This window comes from Nipponia nippon, unplaced genomic scaffold (genome assembly GCF_047370975.1).
Source record: "Nipponia nippon isolate SJK-2023a ecotype South Korea unplaced genomic scaffold, ASM4737097v1 scaffold_11, whole genome shotgun sequence".
Classification (NCBI taxonomy): Eukaryota; Metazoa; Chordata; class Aves; order Pelecaniformes; family Threskiornithidae; genus Nipponia; species Nipponia nippon.
This window is the reverse complement of record NW_028262302.1, coordinates 24,920,771-24,941,186: the sequence shown is the minus strand read 5'-3', so window position 1 is coordinate 24,941,186 and position 20,416 is coordinate 24,920,771. Positions and strand designations below refer to the sequence as shown.

At 45.9% G+C, this 20,416-nt stretch overlaps 1 protein-coding gene across 1 annotated transcript in view; it reads left to right on the top strand.

The window, feature by feature from the left end:
* Positions 1-20,416, top strand: part of PRKCH (protein kinase C eta) — a 121,298-nt gene that overhangs the window by 46,426 nt on the left and 54,456 nt on the right. Inside the window, exons 3-9 of the mRNA XM_009461708.2 lie at positions 3,379-3,529; positions 4,334-4,368; positions 5,892-5,980; positions 7,658-7,787; positions 8,722-8,849; positions 11,044-11,187; positions 11,931-12,104. Of these exons, the coding sequence (XP_009459983.2) occupies positions 3,379-3,529; positions 4,334-4,368; positions 5,892-5,980; positions 7,658-7,787; positions 8,722-8,849; positions 11,044-11,187; positions 11,931-12,104 (851 nt within the window). The remainder of the gene's footprint in view (positions 1-3,378; positions 3,530-4,333; positions 4,369-5,891; positions 5,981-7,657; positions 7,788-8,721; positions 8,850-11,043; positions 11,188-11,930; positions 12,105-20,416) is intronic.

Sequence of the window (20,416 nt, the reverse complement as noted above, 5' to 3'; positions counted from 1 at the left end):
AAGAGCTGATTGTTTATGAAAAGTAATCCAGGCCTTGCTGAAGTCAGTCTCCTGCTTAGTAACACTTAGATTTGTTATAATGTCAAGTGAGGTGAATGTAAGCGTGGATCACCTGGAAGATATGCAGCATCTGGAGAAATTGGCAGAGTAATGCAGCGAAGTAGTGTGGGAAAATGTGAGATTTGAGGAACGTTTTAAATATGAATGATGCTTTAAAAAAAAAAATACAAAGAACTTGTGGCATGTGTTTTAATGAAAAGTGGGTCTGTAAGATGGAAGCTATTACGCTGCATATGAGATACCGGTGGCTGGAGAACAGGAGATGCAGGCCAAGTACAGCTCAGAGGAGAAGGCTCAAGGCTGGCCATGGATGTGATCATAGAATCGTTAAGGTTGGAAAAGACCTCCAAGATCATCGAGTCCAAGTGATCTATCCATCATGATCCACCAATGCAGGCAGCATGGAGACTTCCTCTACCGCCCATGAAAAAGCAAATGCCTGTCATGATTTGGTCTCCCTGAGCCATTTGAAAATTGCAGCCTCTCTGAAGGCAGGCAAACCACAGGGACGCGCAGCGATGTCCCACTTGGTGGCTTTGCGGACCGCCTTCAAGTGTCCCCTATTCCTGGTGCAAAAGGCTGGTTTGCTCTTGGCTGCGTGTGGGCTTCTCACTGCATGGGAGAGCACCAGGGGAGCAATTACCCCATGCTGATCCTTGAGGGGAACCGTAACAAAACCAGAAATTACATGAGCTAAATTGGGAACATATTCTCTTAAACTCTGGTAAATGTGAGTGCATGAACTTAAAGGGCATCAGCTGTTGGGCTTCTAATAGAGCAGCTGGTGTGAAGCAAGCTGGTAACTGGATTGCTTCTTTAGGTGATTTACTTAGGTGCTTACCACCCACTTACAAACCCTGCTCTTTCCTTTCCATGCCTTGAAAGTTCTCCTGTACATGCTGAATGCCAAGACAAGATACTTTGCCGGTTGAGGTGTTTGGCCCTGATCCAGGAAAACACTTAAGCATATGCTTAAACCTAGATCAAGGAGATGTTCTTTTGAATTTAAAGGTGGGCAAATTCTGTAATATTATAAGGAAATTTTTTTTTCTTTTAATTCTCACATGAAGCTGCAGGAGCGTTGGGCTCAGCAAAGCAACTGGCTCTTGATCTTTCTTTTGGGGAAGAAGGATGAACTGGTTGACCTCTTGAAGTTCTTGGCCATGTTTCCTATGGTGGATAATGAGGCTATTGAAATTGTGCAATGATGATTAAATGTTTGGAAGGGAAATTAAACCTCTGCACACCAGCTCTCACTTCTGGAGATCAAAATGACATCTTGTGTGTGGGAAAGAGGCAAATTATCTCCCAGCTGCAGAGTTCCTCCATCTTGCTGTCATGTGTTTCTGGTGGCCCACTGACAGGGGCAGGATGCTGGTCTAGGTGGACCAATGTTCTGATTCAGTCTGGCAGTTCCTGTGGTCCCTTGAGTCCTGTTGACTTCAGTGGGAATTAAACGCGCGTTTAAGCGCTTCGCTAGAAAGGCAGGCTTTTCTGTACCAGTCTCTCTGCCCAGCTGCTTGAAGCTCTGGTGAAGAAAGCAGGTTTCTGTTTAGTCCTTGGATCACCCTACCACGTCCTTTTTGGTGTTTTAATGGGAAAATCTTAATTTATAGCATGCACTTCCATTTTAAAAATAAATCCAAGCTGTCTTAAAGTCAAACCGTGCTCCATGTCGCAGTTACGCCATCGGGTAGGAGGTTTCCATTAGTGCCTGTGGAGGGGATACACGCACAAATGGCTGGGAGAACGCAGCAGAAAAAAAACCCCTTGAGCTTCATGGCCAGCGTTGCTTCTAAACCTGTGTGGCAAGAGTACTGAGAGGAATACATCGTGTGGCTTGCGGCCCTTTGAAGTGGCTGGGTTCAGTACTGACAGGATGGCTTCCCTTATCTCCACTCCTACAAAGAGGACCGGGAAATATGCCTGTGATGTGGGACTCTTACATTTCAAGCCTTGATCAGGTTGACAGCTTTTTCCCTTCCCGCCGCCCCCCCCCTCCCCCAGCAGTTAATCAACAAAGCTAGTTGAAAGCAGGGAAATGCTCTGCCCCCTTTTTATGGGTAAATGAAGTGGCAGGGTAACAGCTGTGTTTGGGTACTGCTGCCGGTCCACTGCGCCGGGGTGATCAGATGGGTGGGAAGTTTACAGACCGCCTGTCCCTTCCTGCGTCGTGACATCCGTGCAGAGGGCTTGGCGATAGCTGGCATTTGTCTCGCATCCAGCCCGCGCTCAAAACGAGTCCCGAGTACGTACGTTGGTGTGCAGTCACCTCTAGCAGACTCCATTGCTTGTCCCCAAAATGCACTTTTTAGCAGGGCCTGATCCTATCCTTTGGAAAGCAACTAACCTGAAAACTTCCAATTTCATTTCATTCTTCCGAGGCGAGTGTGCCCCAGATGAGGCTTTGATCTGGGAAGCTCAGCTGAGCCTGCCCTGGTCTGTGCAAGGATCCCAGAGAGCAGCTGGCTGTGGTTTGCAAGTCAAATGGCTGCTGCTGTATGGGAATGGCTTTCTTGATCTAGAGCTCAGTTCTGCCTTTTAAGAGTGACTTGTTTTGTGTAATTTGAGCTTTGCTAGGAAACAGTTATGTGGCTGAACTAAACCCAGTTTAAAAAAAAAAAAAATTAAGTTAAATTTTGGGGCAATTCAGATTTGAATGCCAGCAGTTCCTGGGCCCCTGCTTCCCAGAAATTTAAAATATGATCTACTCTTTGGAAAATGAGCCCTTTAAAGAAAGCTGAGAGTGGTACATGTCAAACAACTAACAGTCCTTGAAAAATTAGGTCGTGCCTTTTTATCCAATACAGGAAGCAAAATTGCTGCAAATGGTGATTCTGAAGTGTAGCATGAGAAAGTGGATAAGCACCATTCACCCAGCAAGTCATCGCTTCGGCTTGGCCAGCGGGGCGCTGCCCTGCGGGGCCGGTCAGTTGGTTGCACACAGTCATGTTTTCAGGAGTTATTGCCCAAAAAGCTGTGAGTTATAATAACTCATTAGCCTTGGGCTTCTGGTCTGTTTACAGCTTGTGAACTGATGGGTTAGCGGCATGTCTCAACATGGGAGAGGAGTGAGAGGAAGATGGGAAGAGGCAGTTACTTCTAGATGAAGAATGTAATGTTGAGCTAAAGGGGCCTTTGCAATTAACTTCCTCTGTTGCCTGTCCTGGATGCTTTCCTTCTTCTGGAGCATGGTCCCCCGACTTCTAAACCAGGGATGTAATTGTGGTCTTTGAAGGAATTTTGTACCATAGCAAAACCAGGAGCAATAACTGTGCGTGATCATGTAAACTTTTTTTTCTTTTTTACTCTGCACAGGGACCCTCCAGAGGGATCGAATTTTTAAGAACCTCACTCGGAAACGCCAGCGGGCAATGCGAAGGCGAGTGCATCAGGTGAACGGGCACAAATTCATGGCTACCTACCTGCGACAGCCTACATACTGCTCACACTGCAGGGAGTTCATCTGGTAAGAACGGCTCGAACGCGGTGGTGTGGAGCTTACCGTCCCTTCGCATTTTGAGGGCGGACGTGTCACCCCCAATCATGAATCAGTCACCCAGCACTTTACCAAGGGCCACCGATGTGGCTCCCCTTGGCCATCACATTTAGCAGGGTATGTTTATCCTTCAAACTGGAGTCTACTGCAGAGATGCCAGAGATGATGCTGGAAGCAAACTGGGAGGGTGTGGGGATGGGGCAGTGTTCCTCACTTGTGAGCGCAGATATTATTTCGGAGGGGAAGTAACCCAAGCAATTTGAAGAAAGACCCCAGATATTAACTTGCGTTGGAGCTTTGAGATTACACTGAGAAAAAGCAGTTGCTTGGAAGACTAGAGAAAATGCCTGAGAACAGAAAAGCCATCAGGGGTGTGAGGTGTGGGGTGATACATGTGGGGGAGTAGGCAGAGTAGGGAGAAAAACTTAGATATGTCTCAAAAGAGCATGGAGTGGGAGAGATAATAACAGGGTGTGGGCTGCTGGGATCAGTCTACTAAGTGTGGTGTGTGTTGTAATAGTGAGGTATTTCAGAAACTAGAGTGAGGAGGGGAATATGGGGAATAACACACGTTGCCAGCCTGTCCTGTAAGCTACGGGCCTTGCAGTCCTTTGTACACCCCTGTGCTGAATTGCACCATTATTGCTGGCCAGTTTTGCCCCGGGCATCTGGTCATTTGGGATCCTCTTGCATTTTGGCACTCTCTCCTGTAAATGATCTGCAAGAAGACTGGCTTTCTGATGTTAAATTATGTTCATGTTTTGTTTTGAACAGGGGCGTGTTTGGGAAGCAGGGCTACCAGTGCCAAGGTAAGGTGCTCTGCTTCTGCACAGCGTGTGTGTGTGTAGGATGTGCTGTCTCAGGAGCGCTCTCCGTGCTGCTGGGACACCCTGCGGTTACAGGCTTCTCTGAAGTCACCACTCCTCTTCCTCCCCAGCCAGCCAAAACTGAGCATTTGAGCAGCTGTCAGGCTGACGGCTTGCGTGCACACAGGAGCAACCACCTACATTCATGCAAACACCGAGGGGTCCGCTTGCTGCGTTTCACGCGTGATTTTCCTCCTGTGCAGATCCACTGAGTTGCTGAGGACATGCAACACCCAGCTAGCCTTGAGAGATCCAGGGTCCCTTCAGGACAGTGTTCAGCTGGTATTGGGACACAAAGTGTCCTACTGGCATGGCCACCCTCTTCCTTTCTCCACCGATGTAGTTCAACAAAGTGAAACTAGGGATGTGACTTCAAAGGGCAGCCTTGTGGGCTGGCACAGCACTTTTGTCTGAATGCATGTTTTGGCTGAATGGCTGTATAGATGTATGTGGTGCTTGTTTGCACTTAATTATTGTTCTTCCTTTCCCTTTTTCTATGGTAAGATATTTTTTTTTGGTTTTTTTTTTTAATTTTATTACTTGCCTCACAGGTCACTCAGTATAGCCTTCTAACCTAGCCTGTTTCTTGTGCAATATAATAGGGCACTGGTGTCCTCATGTGAAAGGTAGCTCCATGTAAACAAAATGGATATCCTGCATAAAATTTCTGGCTGAAAGTAAATGTTATTGATAGACCCTTATGAATACAAGCTCGAGTCGGCAACAAACAGAATAGCGTGGGACCCTGCAACACATCTGCAACGTACGGTTCCCATTATAAGAATCTCCTTATGTAGACAGTAGCTACGGTCCTTGGTGGTGTCTACAGTGCACGCTGGGTTATGGAGTGGAGGAATCCAAGTTCATTCCAGCCAAGCCAGCTTCAGACCTGGAGAGCACCCAACTCTGCTTTAGGGCTGATTAGCCCTCTTGGTGGTGACTGGCTAATTAGCCCAGACACAGCACCATTCTACTGCAGTTATCCAGCTCCCCAGATCCAAGCGTTGCACTGAGCCTTAATGACAAACTAACCTGGGCAGGACTCACCTGGGTATCCAGTGTAAGAGACGCTATGCCACTGAACGTAGGGATGGCTTTGGTATCTCTGACCTGTGTTCTCTAATATTGTTTGTGTATGTTGTGAGAAATACTCTCCACTGGATAATTTCAACAGCAATTTTTTACTTCATTTGTGAAGTTACACTGTTATTTCTGTGGGCGTATTTTATATAGGCAGCTGTCTCCTAGGCTGTATGAATGATCCAGTCCGGAATTTCTCTTGCAATGGGGTTGGAGATACATCTCCGGATCTGTTATGAGATTTTGGAAATTCCAAGCCACCGATTATTTTTTGCAACTTTACTGTGGCCTGGTGATATAGCTGAGCCTTGAAGAACCCAGCTGATGGGTTGATGTGTTCTGAGTCTTTCAACAGCTCTCTTCAGCATGCCTCTCTTGTTTCCTAGTATGCACCTGTGTTGTACACAAGCGCTGCCATCATCTAATTGTTACAGCTTGCACGTGCCAAAACAATACTAACAAGACCGATCTCAAGGTAAAGTCATGGTGGTTATTTTGGGTCATCATAATTCGTGAATCCTGAGGTTTTCTGCGTTGCTGGGGGTTGTCCTGTGACAGAATTTACTCTGTGTTATCTTTATTCATAGATTTTAAAGTGAGGAAGAGTAATAGGGACATGCATAAATGCCATGCAATATCATCTGGTTGTTATTCTGTGAATTCCAGTAACTGGTTGGACTAGCAGATAGTTTAGGAAGGCATGGCGTCTTCATTGGAAGACATCAAGAAATAGCAAATCCACTGTTTTCCTTGGTAATTTTCTTTCAAGATTAACTGTGTTGTCATCAAAATTTGGGGCCCAGTTCTTAATGTGGATTTCTCTGGCTTTAAAATCTAACCACTGGCCTTTGTTACGCCTCTTTTTTTCTTTTCTGGTAGTTTAAAGTGCTCGTTTAGTCATAGCTCCACACCTTTACTCTATGAAATTATTTATGTTGTAATAAAGAACCCTTGCATAATTTGTGTTTCTGAAGGTTTTCTTTCTTGCTAGTTTTGGCTGTATTTGACAGGAGTAACATCCCCACCTAAAACTGCCCTGTGCATTGCATGTCTCATTTCTGTCACTGGAAATTGTTTAATAACTGTTTGAGGAAAATTCAATTGAAATGATTTTAATCAGGAGGTAGCTCTGTGTTGCATGCCATGCAGAAACCTTCTTTCCACTGCAGATAACCAATTGCCTTTGCTCGTTATTTCTTGCCTCTAGACTTTGTAAAATGACCCCTTGCCAAACCAGATGAAAATAAGTTAAAATGCTTCAGGCTAAAGTGCAAGTTAAATGCTGAGTCTCCTCACCCCTCTTTTAGGATTGTGAAGGGTTTATAACACCTCTAAGTTACTTTAAAAGAAGAGAAGGGTGAGGAGGCCCCACTCGCTTTAAACTCATTGTGTCAGTCCACCCCTGACTTCTCGTTGTGAAGTCGTGGGTTGCCCCTCAGTCTTCCAGGATCTGCATGTTGAGACACCAAATGGAAAGTAATGAAGAGGTTCAATGGGGATGGGTTTCTTCAGCTGATCTGACATTTTCTAAGATGTCTTTGAGATCATGCATGATTCACAGTTAGAAAAGAACAAGGTTAAAAAGGGGATGAGAGCAAGCGATGAAGCGAAATGTGGGCCTGAAATGAAAGACTGTTAATAACAAGGAGGGTGGGAAGAGGAATGAGAATTTTAGGAGGAGCTGGGAAAACTATTCTATATTAAATTTAATAAAATCAACAGTTTGACCTAAAGTTACATGTTTGCACATAGTATGCAAGTTAATAATTTGAAAACCATTTAGCTACAAAATGCTGTAGCTAACATAATTTATATGTGGCACTTCAGCGTGATTGGTTTGTGATGAGGTAATCCACACTTCTAATTCTAACTTGGTTTTAAGAATTTAAAATTGGCTGGACATCCCTTTTTAAAGTCTGGTTTGTCAGGTAGTCCAGCCTGATGGGCAGGGAAACCAGAGCAGGCTCGTAGCAGGTGAGGTTGGTCACTCAGCGTTCACGTGCAGTAAGCCTCGGTGAGGTGATGGATAGGGATGTTTTCTGAGTTTGAATTATTTTCATAGTTTTGCACTTAAATGTCTGTATGTAAATGAACATCAGCTTCTATGTATGTATTTGGATTTTAAATCTGTGCTTTTCTTTTGGTGCCTCAGGTGACTGAACAGAGGTTTGGAATCAACATTCCTCATAAGTTCAGCGTCCACAACTACAAAGTCCCGACTTTCTGTGACCACTGCGGTTCCTTGCTCTGGGGCATCATGCGGCAGGGCCTACAGTGTAAAAGTGAGCAGCTTCTTACTGTAGCCTTTTCACAAAATACATATATTTTTAGACTCTTGATGCACTGTGTGGGCTTGATTTGTACAACCTTCAAGAGAAAGCTGAGCAATGAATATTCATCTTTGCAAGAGTTAACAAAAATGCTGATCTTTTTTTTTTAATCTCAGGCTTCCAGAAGGACTCTACTTTGCAGTCTCAGCAGAGCTTTGTTTAACGGGTGTTACTGAAAATATTCTTGGGTATTGCTGCTTCCTACATTCATTTTTGCCTTTACCTGAAGGCTTTTCCTCAGCTAATGAGATAAGGCAGTCAAAAGGCATCCGAGGGGAAAAAAAGGTCATTGCTTTAGGTTGGCTACCCTGCCTGTCACACTGTTAATTGATGAGAAAGCATGTCCTGGTGTTATGTTTTTGTTTCAGTGATCCGGACTCTGAAATCGTATGGGTAACAAACGGTTTCCATTTGCCTTCATCTCCCACAAGAGGGCGAATATGAGTCCATGCCTGAGAGCAAGGAAGATTTTCGTTTCCCACTGAACCGTATATCTTTAGAATTAGATACCTGCAAATGCAGGGGAAGTTTTTTGCGAATTCTGTGGCATTAGAAATCCTAATTTTACCTGCAGGCATAGCTGCAATGGTATTTATATACCTGACAAACATGTGCTTATGAATAGCTTCAGGCAATGTGGCATCCTATTTGGAGAGTTTGGGATATATTCCTGATTTTCAGGAGTTTATTCTCTTATGAGAGTCCTAATCTTATTTGTTCTGAGATCAGTGGCAAAAATCCTTTTAGTTTAAAGACACAGAGTAGATCCAGATCGGTATATTTCCTGAAGCGGAATTGCTGAATTATTTCACAGCAATAAATCCCTCCAAGTTATTTTAATTGTTCCTTTGCTTTTACTTTCTATCCCTACCGTCACCCCTGTCAGTCTGTAAAATGAACGTCCACATCCGATGCCAAGCAAATGTTGCACCGAACTGTGGGGTGAACTCAGCAGAGCTTGCTAAAACCTTGGCATGCATGGGTCTGCAGCCAGGAAGCATTTCCCCAAATTCGGTGAGTCGCTTTCTTTTTCTTTTTTCCCTCCTCTGTTGAAAACATTTACAACTGAGTCTTTGTATGGGTGGAGGAGAAGTCAGAGACTTCAGTTATGGCAGATGGCGTTGGGTGGTGGACTGCACAAGTAGGGTGTTACTGTCTGTGGCTTATGGCAAAGACTTCACCTGGGAAATGGATGTCTTATATCCAGGTTTACCCTGACGGAGGCTTTAGTCTATAGGTGTTGCTTTGTTGTCTGCTTATGTTTCATAGTGGTGTGACTCCATTGACTCTTATCGGTTTGGCCTGAATGAGAGGAGAAGATGACCCCAAACTAATTAATGGTCAATATAATTCATGCCATACCTTTTTTTACCTTTCCTGCAAACACAAATGCACTGTCTGCATATGTGGCTTGGAAGAGAGCATAAGAGCTCAGCAAGAGGCCTGGGTCCTCTTCCCAGCTTTGTTACTGTTTTTCTGAGTGGTTTGGGGGGCACAGTTTCACTCTTCTCTATAGTTTCCCCAGGTAAAATCCGTGGTCCTTATCAACACAACGTCATCTCTGGTCTTTGCTGTCCAAGCCAGGGTCCTAGTGAGCTTGTTGCTAGGGTTGGGACGTACGTGTACAATTTCTGCTTCTCAGTGCTTAAGAGATCCTGAAAATCCAGCTCTTGCGTATCTGAGTCTATTCAGAGTTTAAAACAACTGTAAGAGCTTGAGTGAAAATGCCCATAAAGGGTCATGGAAATTAGAGCTGTCGTTTGTTAAGTTTTCACCATGTTTCCTCTGCTAGCACTTTTGAAAAGTGAGTTTGCTTGAAAACACAATAACCCATAATAAAATGTTGGTCTCTTTATTTTTATTTGACCAAAAAGAAAATATTAAAACCCAAAACATACTTGCCAGACCTGGTAAATAATGTCATACAGTTAGCTACACCAGTTGACCACATGATGCTGTTTCAGCGTAGCCTGCTCGTTAGGCTGTGCTGCCCCTTTTGATTTCAGCTGGTTTGTAGCAAATGAGACTTAATCTTATCTTTGCTCTTCATGCCGTAGCAGGTCAGGGGGACAGTTATCATCCTGGGAGGTGCAGGGAAACACAAGTCCCACGCTCCCTTCCCAGTTCTGTAAAAATCAGCACTTGTTAGAATTTGTTGTTTGCTTCATCTGCACATCAAAAGGAGACGAAAACCAGAAAAATAAAAATCTGTGCTTGGTGTTTAACAATCTCTTCTCGTTATTTGTGAACTAAAGGCTCTAGGTAAGTGTTCAGACTGTGCTGTAAGCTTAAGTCTGTTGGGAGTTTTGCTGGGTGCTGTCCTGAATGCTCTTGGTTCTTTCCCCATGGCCAGGGTTGCCATTTCTGTGGCAGCGAGACAAGTCTTCTGTGCAGGAGGAATTTTGCTTTACACCGAAGTAGTCACAAGGTGGAGCTCAAGAAGTCTGTGTGACTTTGTTTGGGCTAATAAACTGAATAAAAGTGCTCGTGGTTTATATGCGCACTCATACCTGGAGAACGGTGAACCAAGGGCACTGGAGGTCAACTTGATCTTTGTATACTGCAAAAACAGAAGCTCTAGAAATGTGTGCTAATAGTGGTACCGTTCTGGAAAATGTGGACACCTCACTGCTGGTGTGGGAATGAACAGCCTTCCGTCGAATTTACAGCAGTGGAGGAAGCCAGCATCCCAGCTGTGGGAAAGAAAGATATTTTGAAGTTTGGGTCCCACTGAACGGGGCTTTGAGTAAGTCTTAAAATCAGGTAGAAACCTAGAAGATTCAGATGAAATCTGCTCAGGTTCTAGATTTCACCAGCACTTTACATATTGCAGAAATTACGCAGTCCTTCTTGCTCTGATGTTAGATAGGAGACTTGGATTTCTACAGTTATTGTCTTATTTTTGGGGGGAGTGAGGATGGAGAGAGGCAGACTTGCCTCTTGAATCTGCTGGGTTTACAACTTGAAATGCCCAGGTCAGGAGCCAGTGTTGACATCTCAGCGCAGCTCTGGGCAGTGCCGAGGTTGGCCCATCACACCTAACAGCTATGCGGGGTGGTGGTACCAATGTGCTTTCTGTTCCAGTGGCTGTACAGCGCATCTGAACAGGGCCTAAATGCCCAGGTTGGTACATTGACTACTTGTGTACACCTCTGAGGCAAAAGTACAATTTCTGTGCAGACTGATTCTTATTTACTTTCCTCTGCAGAAGCTGGTTTCCAGATCTACTTTGAGACATCAGGGAAAAGGCAGCCTGAAAGACGGCAACAACGTTAGTGAAAGTTCAGTGAGCAAACTTGGGATCAAAGACTTAACCTTCCTTCGTGTATTGGGAAAGGGCAGTTTTGGAAAGGTGAGAGTTATTCGTGGCTCTTTTGGGGAAAACCACATTCCTTATTTAAGGAGCTCCAAGGCAGATGAAGTTATTTCATAATGTGGCACGCAGGCTGTCCAGTGGAGTATGCTTTGTGCAACAAGGTTGGTTACAGAGAGCGGGGAGAAGAGGGAAGAGAAAGCAGGCTGACAGCAAAGGGAAGAATTGGATATCACAAAAAAGAAAAAAGGTAGCAACCAAAGGAACAGCTGCATGCCAGGGCCCATACCAGAAATTGCAAGTGTGTGCATTAGCACTCGTTTGGGCAGCATTTCTTGGAGCATGTAAAGACTTCTCCTTTAAAGGAAACAAGGCAGTGGTTTCAAATGCAGTGAGATGGGGGTTTCATTTCTCTGCTTTGCCACAAAGCCAATGTGAAATGGTGCATTTAAATTTGATAACTGAGGAGGGGAGTGGGGTGGATGTGGCACGGCTCAGGGGGTTTGCCCTGGCATGGTGGATGAGCTTCAACCAGCGAGCCCCGTGCCAGACGTTGGAGCAACGTGTGTGGGCATTTCTCTCCAGAGAAGCCTGCTGCAGGCAGTAGCATATGTGTCATCGATCGTACACTGATGCTCGTACTAACAGGCTGACTCACTTGCATCCACAAGCCTGGTCATGAGATAACTGACCTTTCTAGTGCAAGAAGGTGCGAGAGGCTCTGTGTTGCTCATAGAGACTGAGGGCTCAGCCCTTGCAATTCTCCCTCCCCTTTGGTTTAGGTGATGCTTGCCAAGATGAAAGAGAGTGGGCAGCTCTATGCAGTGAAGGTGTTGAAGAAGGACGTCATTCTCCAAGATGACGATGTTGAATGCACCATGACCGAGAAACGCATCCTTTCCTTGGCAAGGAACCACCCATTCCTCACCAAGCTCTACTGTTGCTTCCAGACTCCTGTAAGTATAGCCCGGGCAGTGGACAACCTTCCTCCTGACACTGGCTGGCACGTTCAGGACAGAGGCACTCTCCTGTGTGTTTGGTTCCTGGCCTGTTATAATTGTCCACCTTAGATCCAGGAGAAACCTCTCTGCTCAAGAGTGAACAGAGCACTCTGCTATATTCCACCTCTAACATCTGCTGGGCCTTTGGCAAACAAAACCCTGATGTGTTCTAGGCTCCTTAACAAAATGGTAATAACAGGGAAGCCTTTCTTTTTGTCTTCCCGAGAAACATCCCTGTGCTACTGAGTATTTCCAAATGCATATGAGCAAATGTCTACAGACCTGCAGTGTCCTCCAGTTGCTGTGGGATCTCAGGCTCTGCTGTGTTGCTACCTGAATTTTAACAGGACTGTGTTTGCATTGAATTATCTACAAACTCAATGACTTGTACTTGGAAGCAGGGGTAGCCTCCTGTATCTGCCAACCTTTGTATACTGCTCAGAACTGAATGAAAGATCCTTCTGGGGTCACTGGAAAGGATCTTACTGACATGGGTGGACACTGAATCAGATCCATCTACAGTTGGTATTTCTTCTCGTGTAGGTAATACAAATGATAGCATTGCTGTCACTTGTGGTATGTGTACCTCAGCGGAGGACTGCATGTGTGCTGCCTGGCCAGCTTAGAGCCTCCTCTGGTGGGGGGGGGGTGGGGTGGGGGGTGGGTGGGAGCTTGGTGCTGATGTGGGTGGTGGAGGGAGGAGTGGCTGTGATGGAGGCAGTGGCCACAACTCTGTCCCAGCAAGGTAAGTTTGGGAGTCCCTGAGCCAAGCTTTTATTAGGACCAAAGCATTTTCTGCAGTGTACCTCTTCCAAACTGACTGGGCTCCTTTCCAGTTGCTTTTTGTCCGTTGCTAAATAGTAATAGAGCTTGTTTTCCTCTTAGAAGAGGCAGGAGAAACTTGCCCTTTTAATTGTGGCTTCAATCCTCCTACATAAACTCAAAATACAAAAAAAAAAAAAAAAAAAAAAAAAAAAAAGGTATCCTGCCACCCACCCGTTTCTCTTCTCACTGGGGTGATGCAACAGCCAGCTATGGAGTTTGAGCTGTGCTCATTTAAGGTGGAGCCCTTGAGTAGACTCATGCAATAGAAATGAGGTGGTTTCTTGTTTTTTGTTGTGTGTTTTTTGGGTTTTTTTTTTTGTGCTGTAGAGCAGAATCAAAACTTAAAGCTCACTGTTGTCACTAGTAACTGAGGAAACTCCTCTTTTATTTCATAATATGAAGACACAGGGCCCAAATTTTGATGGTTTTCCTGAAGTTCTCATGTAAAATATCAGAAAAATCCAGTATTGATGTGTGCTGTTTGAGGTCAGATGTGGGATAGCAGTGGGTTTTGCCACTCATTGCTATGCTCTTTGCTATGGCTTTGCTTACTGAATTGCAATGAAGATGTGAAAATAGGAACTGTGCTTCTGGGCTGTGTAGAGTATTTCCCATGAACTTATGAAAGATTTAAGGTCACTGTGCTGGTACCATCTGTCATGTTCGAAAAATGAATGCAATCTGCTATGGGTGCAGACAAGGTCTTCTGGGCTGATGAAGTAATTGCAGTGTCTTTTGCAAAGGGGAAAAAAAAGAGAAGAACTCAGCCTGTTTAGAATAGCAAATTGAAAGCAAAAAGAGGATCTGATTGATGTCTGCAGATGTCGAACACTGAGGAGGGAAACAAAGCTGTCAAGATGCTGGCTAAGATTAAATGAGTCTAGACTGGCCATGGATACAGTTAGACTGGAAATGAAAAGGAGGTTGCTAAACAGTAAAGCAGCCTGGAACAGGAATTTCTGGACCAGCTTCTCGTCAGAGGAGCAGAAGGAAGAGCCCCTCAGCCCTTGCTGCCCTGAGCACAGAGCTGGTCAGTCTGAAAGGGTGCCAAGGGAGTGGTGCTTGTCATGGCAGGACCCTGCTATTGCCAGTCTTTCCCAGGTTCCTCTTTTACTTGAATCCCCCTTTGCTTCATTATCTGGATTGTCAGTAACAGAAAACCACTTCCCTCCAATAATAACCAAAAAGGGAAGCGTTTACAAAAGAAAACGTAGATTTCAGACTAAAGTGGTTCATCGCGTCTTCTGTCCGTGTTCTGCACTCAGTGACGCCCACCTCAATCCAGAATAACCAGATGTAAATTGCTTATAAAAGCATAATTAAATGCCTTTGCTGTAATAGAGAAATGATTGCAACAGCAGGGTATTCATTGGACAGAGTCCTTCCAGGAGGGCTTAACCGGGCTGCTACCGTACTTGGAGTTTCTGCTTGTTCTTTACATGGCATTGGGTTAGCCCCTCCATTAACATGAATCTGGCAGAAAAGAATCTCTCTCTCTCTCTCTCTCTCTCTCTTAAAATAAAACAGTAACCACTTATTCAAAATGCCGGCCTGCGGACATATTCAAAAATACCAAAGCACTTTCTTGTGTTTGGATTTGGGGAAGGGTTACACAAAACAATACCTAGTTTCGCTTGCAATTATGTGGAAACCACATCACGTGTATCACACTTACAGCCCAAACTCTGAAAATGTGGTATTAACGGTTCATGTTATAAAAAACAAGGCGTGACTCCAGTCTGCCGTGGAGATCCTGGGTAAATGATGACCTACTGGGCCTGCCTTTAGGAATTTTTCAAGAACTAGCCATTTTGAGGCTTCTTACCATTTGTCAAAGCAAAGCCAGAGCCTGATCCCATAAGATGCATCAAGACAGGCTGGGACTAACTGGTAGGGTAGTAGCCCAGCTGGAAGGTGGCTGGGGCTTACACTAGGTGCCAAGTTCAGTATGAGCCAGCAGTGCAGTCTCATTGCACTTAAGTTAAATTATGTACTGGGCTGCTTCAGGGGCTCAGGGGAAGTCATTATCCCCTCTGCTTGGCACTGGTGAGGCTGCACATAGAATAGGGGAGTCCAGTTATGCCACCCCTCCCAGTTCAAGAGGAAATTGCAGAAACTGGAAAGGAAGGACCTTGGTAGTACCTGAAACGCTGCAGCAGTTTGAGGACAGAGCGCTCAAAGGGTTTGAGGGTTTGGCTGGATCTAGAGCCATTTGAATTCTGACTCTTGTATAGTATTCCGCCCAAACCAGCAAACTCTTGTCCTGACTTACGCAGCCTAGGACTGACTTAAACAGCCTGGGGCATGTCTCTGCTGCACAGTACGATGCCGTGTAGTGCTGGTAATCCAGCATTAGCTCAGCTGGCACAAGTACCAGAAACAGCAAGGCATTGCCTGAGTTCATCTATATTGCTGCTACTTTTGCTCCCCTGTTTTAGAACTAACTGAGGTTTTTCTGTGCTTACATTAGCTGCTGATGGTTTTCAGAAAGGTTTTCTGCTCTCTTGTGCTGCCTCTGTGCTCAGTGTGGTCCTAATTTAGTCTCAGCTGCGGCATAAGCGATACCCGCTAGCAAGGGCTGCTTTATTTGCCCAGGGTGGGCTGAGGCTGCCTGACCTCCAAACAGCCTCTCTGCTCTGTCACAGGGAAATATTGCAGCCACTAGGTGGTAGGAGCTGCAAGTGTTGTCTCTGCCTGGTACAGGTCACGGGTTTTGGAGCCTAAAGAGGAAATATTAGCTGCACAGCAGGCTGGCAGAGGCTGGACATGGCCCTCTGCATGCCCAGCGCTGGGCTGGGCAGTTTGGGACTTGCACCTCCAGATTCCTTTCCTGTGAAAGGCAAGGCAGGAGTCCTGCGGGGGTGGCAGTTTAAGTCCTGCTCCAGCTACATCTATGTGAGGTCTTCCTTGGTCACCACATCTCTGGTTTTTTTATTTTTTTATTTTTTTTTAATTGAAAGCCTTGCCTTGGGAACTTTCCACCTTGCCTAAACCATCTACCTCTGCTTTTTCTAGGGCCTTAGAATCATCCTTTAGTGTCAGAGAGGATTATACTCCCGCTGCAGTAATCTGAGGTGCTGACAGGTGCTGGGGTTGACCTGCAGATAATTGTGGGTTCTGCGTTAGGGGTCACAAGCACCAAAAAATGCTCGTTTCTGTTTACCTGCCGCTGATGTCATCCAACACCTCAACAATACTGTCCTGGAACGGGTGAAAGAGGCTATATGTATAAATAGCTAAGTCAGTAATTTAATCCTGGGGAATGTGGATCCTGGAATGTTTTAATTAAAATGAGTTTGCAGTAAGTAGGTCCTGTCTTCTTTGGGGTTTAGGAACCGTCCTTCCCGCACAGGTGGTTTGCTTTTAAATCCTTTTGTCTCCACTCATATGCATGAGAATGAAGAGGGCTGGGGGAGATCAGCTTCCCATGCAAATAGTGTCAAATAGCTTCTGGGTTTTATGTTTATTGCCCTTATCCCTTTTCTCATGACTGCAGGGTGCTTCCAGGGGACGGTCCCTCAGGCGATGCTGTTTCCAGCGCTGTCCCTGCTAGCCTGATCGTTATATGGATTTGCTCTCCGTGTGGCTCTGCTGACAGTTGCCGAGGCACAGAGCCTGCCCCTGTCATTCCAAAAATAGTGAGACACGAGAACTTGGCAGAGGGATGTGATTTTCTATAACGAGCGTCCTTCTGAGATAATAGCTAGCAGGGGTGCTATTGAAGCTGGTAGGGACTGACCCAGGGACTCTAGGGCAACTAATCATTGAACCGGTCCCATTTTACGAGAGCAGCCTGCTGTCTGGCACGCAGCTTTCCATCCCCTTTACAAGCTGTGGGCTGATGTCATGCTCTCGACATGGAAGGGGAGGGTTTCTCTACGTCTCCGCTGGCTCCCAGGGTGCTCAAACAGTTCTCCCAGGGTCAGTGTGGGCATCATGTCATGAATCACCCAGGTGTTTAGAGAGGTGAGCCTGTATTTCACCTCCTAGAAGTGTTAGAACTAACCTGGAGCCTTTGATGGGGGCGTAATTTTCAAGTGAGGGCCCACCAGCCACCAGACAAAGCGGTGGGACTGAGTGATGGCAGCTGGCTGGCTGCTCACCCACCCGTTCGTCCTGGGTTGCCACAGGAGAGGTCCAGGTGCCCTTGTATGTCCTTGGAGTCCTTCAGTCATCGTCCCTCCAGGGGAGTCCCTTGGTCATGGTCCCTGCAGGGGATCTCCAGCATCAGCCTGGTTGCCCACCAGCCACTCCGCTGTCACCAAGTGGGTAGAGCACAGGGCAGCCCTGGGGCAGAGCCTGGCATGGTGGAGGTGAGGAAGGCTGGAAAGGCAGTGACAGCCTTCCCGCGGCTCTGGTTAGATGAACAAGCGTCCTGACACAGGCCTTGGAGCATGCTGGTGGGTGGTAAGGAATGATGTTGTCTTTGAAAGGCGCCGAGAGGGAGCCCTTTGGGAGCAGAGAGGACAGCTTTGGTCTTCTCCAAGGCCCTAAACCCCTAGCCTTCCCTCTCTGGCAGGTCGGGGAGGCACGACTCGATATGTGCACACACCCGACAGCCAAGTGCACTTATTGGATGCTTTTCTGTGAGCACTGAGACTTTTTCCCGTTCTTGAGCACTGAGACTGTTGCTAGCCCCAAGCCACTGTGCTGGAAGACCAGCGCATGCTTCAATTTTGTTGCTGCCAGTCAAAATCAAGTGAAGATGGTGATGGGGACATCTTGTTCATAGGCCTGGCATTTTCCAAAAGGCTTGGTACGGCTTCGCATGCCTTGTGGCCATAAACACAGGCAAGAAAGGGAGGCAGCTCACTGGAGGGTTGCTGCAGAGTCCTTCTGAAGTCAGGCTTGAAGGAGCTTGAGTTGTGCTTTCCCTGGGGCAGCAAGTTAGGGTTTTTGGGGGGCTGTTGGACAGGGAGGTACAGGGGAATTTCCTCTCCATCTTTGCTCTCCGGTGCGGCTTCTTGCAGGTATGTGTGCCATGGTGTCCTCACGTTGGCTTTGTGACCACAGGAGAGGCAGTAGATTTCTGCCTTTCTCTGGCTCCTGTCCTGTCTAGCACCGAATAAAGGCAGACTGGTCAAAACTCTGTCTTTCTGTGGTTTTACAGTGTCAACATCCATAAAAAACCCGTGACGTCTTTGCTGGCGTGCTGACCCAAGTTGCTGGTAAACCAGATGTGCGAGGCCTCCAAAGCCTGGTCTGAAAGGCTCAGCTTTCTCTGACGTGCACAGTAACACCTTGCAGTGGTCTCTTTGTTGCAGGAACATACGGGGTTGGGTTTTTTTTTTTTTTGTAGGCAAAGCGGTTTTGCTTGCAGAAGATGAAGCAAGATCAGACTGACATTTCTGATTTTATCTGTGAACTTTGCTGGGTGTCCACACTTCAGCTGCACATTGAGGTGATAGAGCTGAAGTGAAAACATGAACTGAAGGGTTAGCTGCCATCGTCGTGCTGTAGCTCCTGAGTGTAACTTTCCCACCTCTGGTTGTTGAGGGACTTTGGATACTTGCATTTTTATGAAGCTGAGAAAATGCCTGTCTCCATCTGAAGTGGCTTATGGGAGAGATTGCAACTTCGAGAAATTATCAAGCTTAGTGCAAGGGTAGCTGAAGGAGATGCTGTTACCTATGGTTAGCCACAGTATGCGAAACTAATATTTTTCTTTGGCCTTAAAATGAAGGAAGTTGTGGCATAAAAAGGAATCAAAATGGAAGCAGCTCGCAAGCAGCCTGAGCGAGCAGATGCCAGTCAGTATTGAGGAGGAAGGGAAAGAAAAAAAAAAAAAAAAAAAAAAAGGCAATTGAAGCTCAGAGAAGAGGTAACTAGCTGAGGCGCAACTCAGCAGCGCTTCAGGTTTCCGTTTCTTTTTATCCGTATTGCTTTCCAGGTGATGTTTAAGGTGAGAGGATGGATCCACAAAGCCCTCGTAGCAAGCCGTTTCCAAGTGGCCTTTGGGTGTTTTGGCACTCTTAATTTTCGTGGCAACCTTTGGGCAAGCTTGTAGAGGTCTCTAGCATTCCCCAGCACAGTCTGAGGCCAGCAGATATTGCAGAGTTCGGTATTTTTAAAAACAGGCCAGGGCTGTCTCAGGTTGGTCACTCCAAACTGGAAACACCAATTCCAGTGGCTTTTTGTCTGAATTGAGGGCTGTAAAAAGAGCATCATCTTTACAGAGCTACTCTCTTCTGAGACACCATGATACCAGCAACCAGCTGAGGGGTGCAGATGACCTATAAATCTTTGATTAAGAGGTGATGTCTATAGCTGGATACATTCTAGTTTCTTATTCTTCAATTTGTTCCCCTCTAAATTCAGCAGCCCTTTGTTTTTTGATCTTTTGGGGGAAGGAGTGTTTATGTAGTTTTCTATGCCATTTTAAAAGGTCTGGAGGGGAAGATTAATTTTATTTCTTCTTTCAATTTGTTTTGTATTTTTTGGATATTTTGTTTCAGTGGTGGCCAAGCTGGCTTTTTTTTTTTTTTTAAATGGGATTATGCAGGCTTTTTTTTTTGAATGTGATTTAATTGGTTGACCTAGTATCTGAGATTATTTTTTTTTTCTGGTTGGGGTTTTGTTTTGTTTCTAATGGAACAGGTACAGATGAACAAGAGCGATAAAAATCATCCTTTTGCATGTATGTTGAGTAAAAGTTTTTAGTCAAAAGATGAGCTAATCATGTAATCCTGCTGTGAATTAGACAGTCTTGAGAAGAGGGAGGGTGTGCGTATGGTTCACTCGCGTATCCCAAAGGATGCATTGTTCCAGAGAAATGTCTGAATTTCTGTGTTACAAAAACTCTCCAACATGTGAGCTTGAAATTTCAGCCAGGTGGTTAAGAAAACAGGGGCAGAAATTTGGAGGGTATAGGTAGATTTGTGATTTTTTTCGGGGGGGGGGGGGGGGGGCAGGGGCAGGTGGGAACCCACAACTTCCATCAGCTCGCCCTGGGTTGTGGTTGTTGTTGTTCAGCTCTTCTGGAATGAGCTCAGCGTTAATACTGTGCTGTGCACACATGCGTGCGGGAGGCAGCCTTTACCCCGAGGGACCCCGCGGAGTTTATTTATGCAAATGGCAAGAGCCAATTTGTTATTCTCTAGGCGATGTTTATGTGCCTGGCTGCCACAGCGTAGGAAAGCCTGCATTGTGCCTACTATCAGCAGCGTCGGATAGCAGAGCGCAGGTTTAGGTGGTAACTGCCCCGTTCCCGCAGCTGTGACAATGGCACCAGTGGCTCTTTGTTAAAGGTGCTAAAAATGAGCCCGGTGTGGGGAAGCGACCCGTGCTTCTCAGAAGCGCGCTCACCAGCTGCCCAGGCTGGAGGAGACACTGCATGCACCTTACCGCCTTTATGAATTTGCTGAATTTTCACTTCACCTCCTTCTGGCTAAAAAACACCCCAAAACCAGCAGAGGAAAGAAACCTTGCCTTTCAAATGCGGC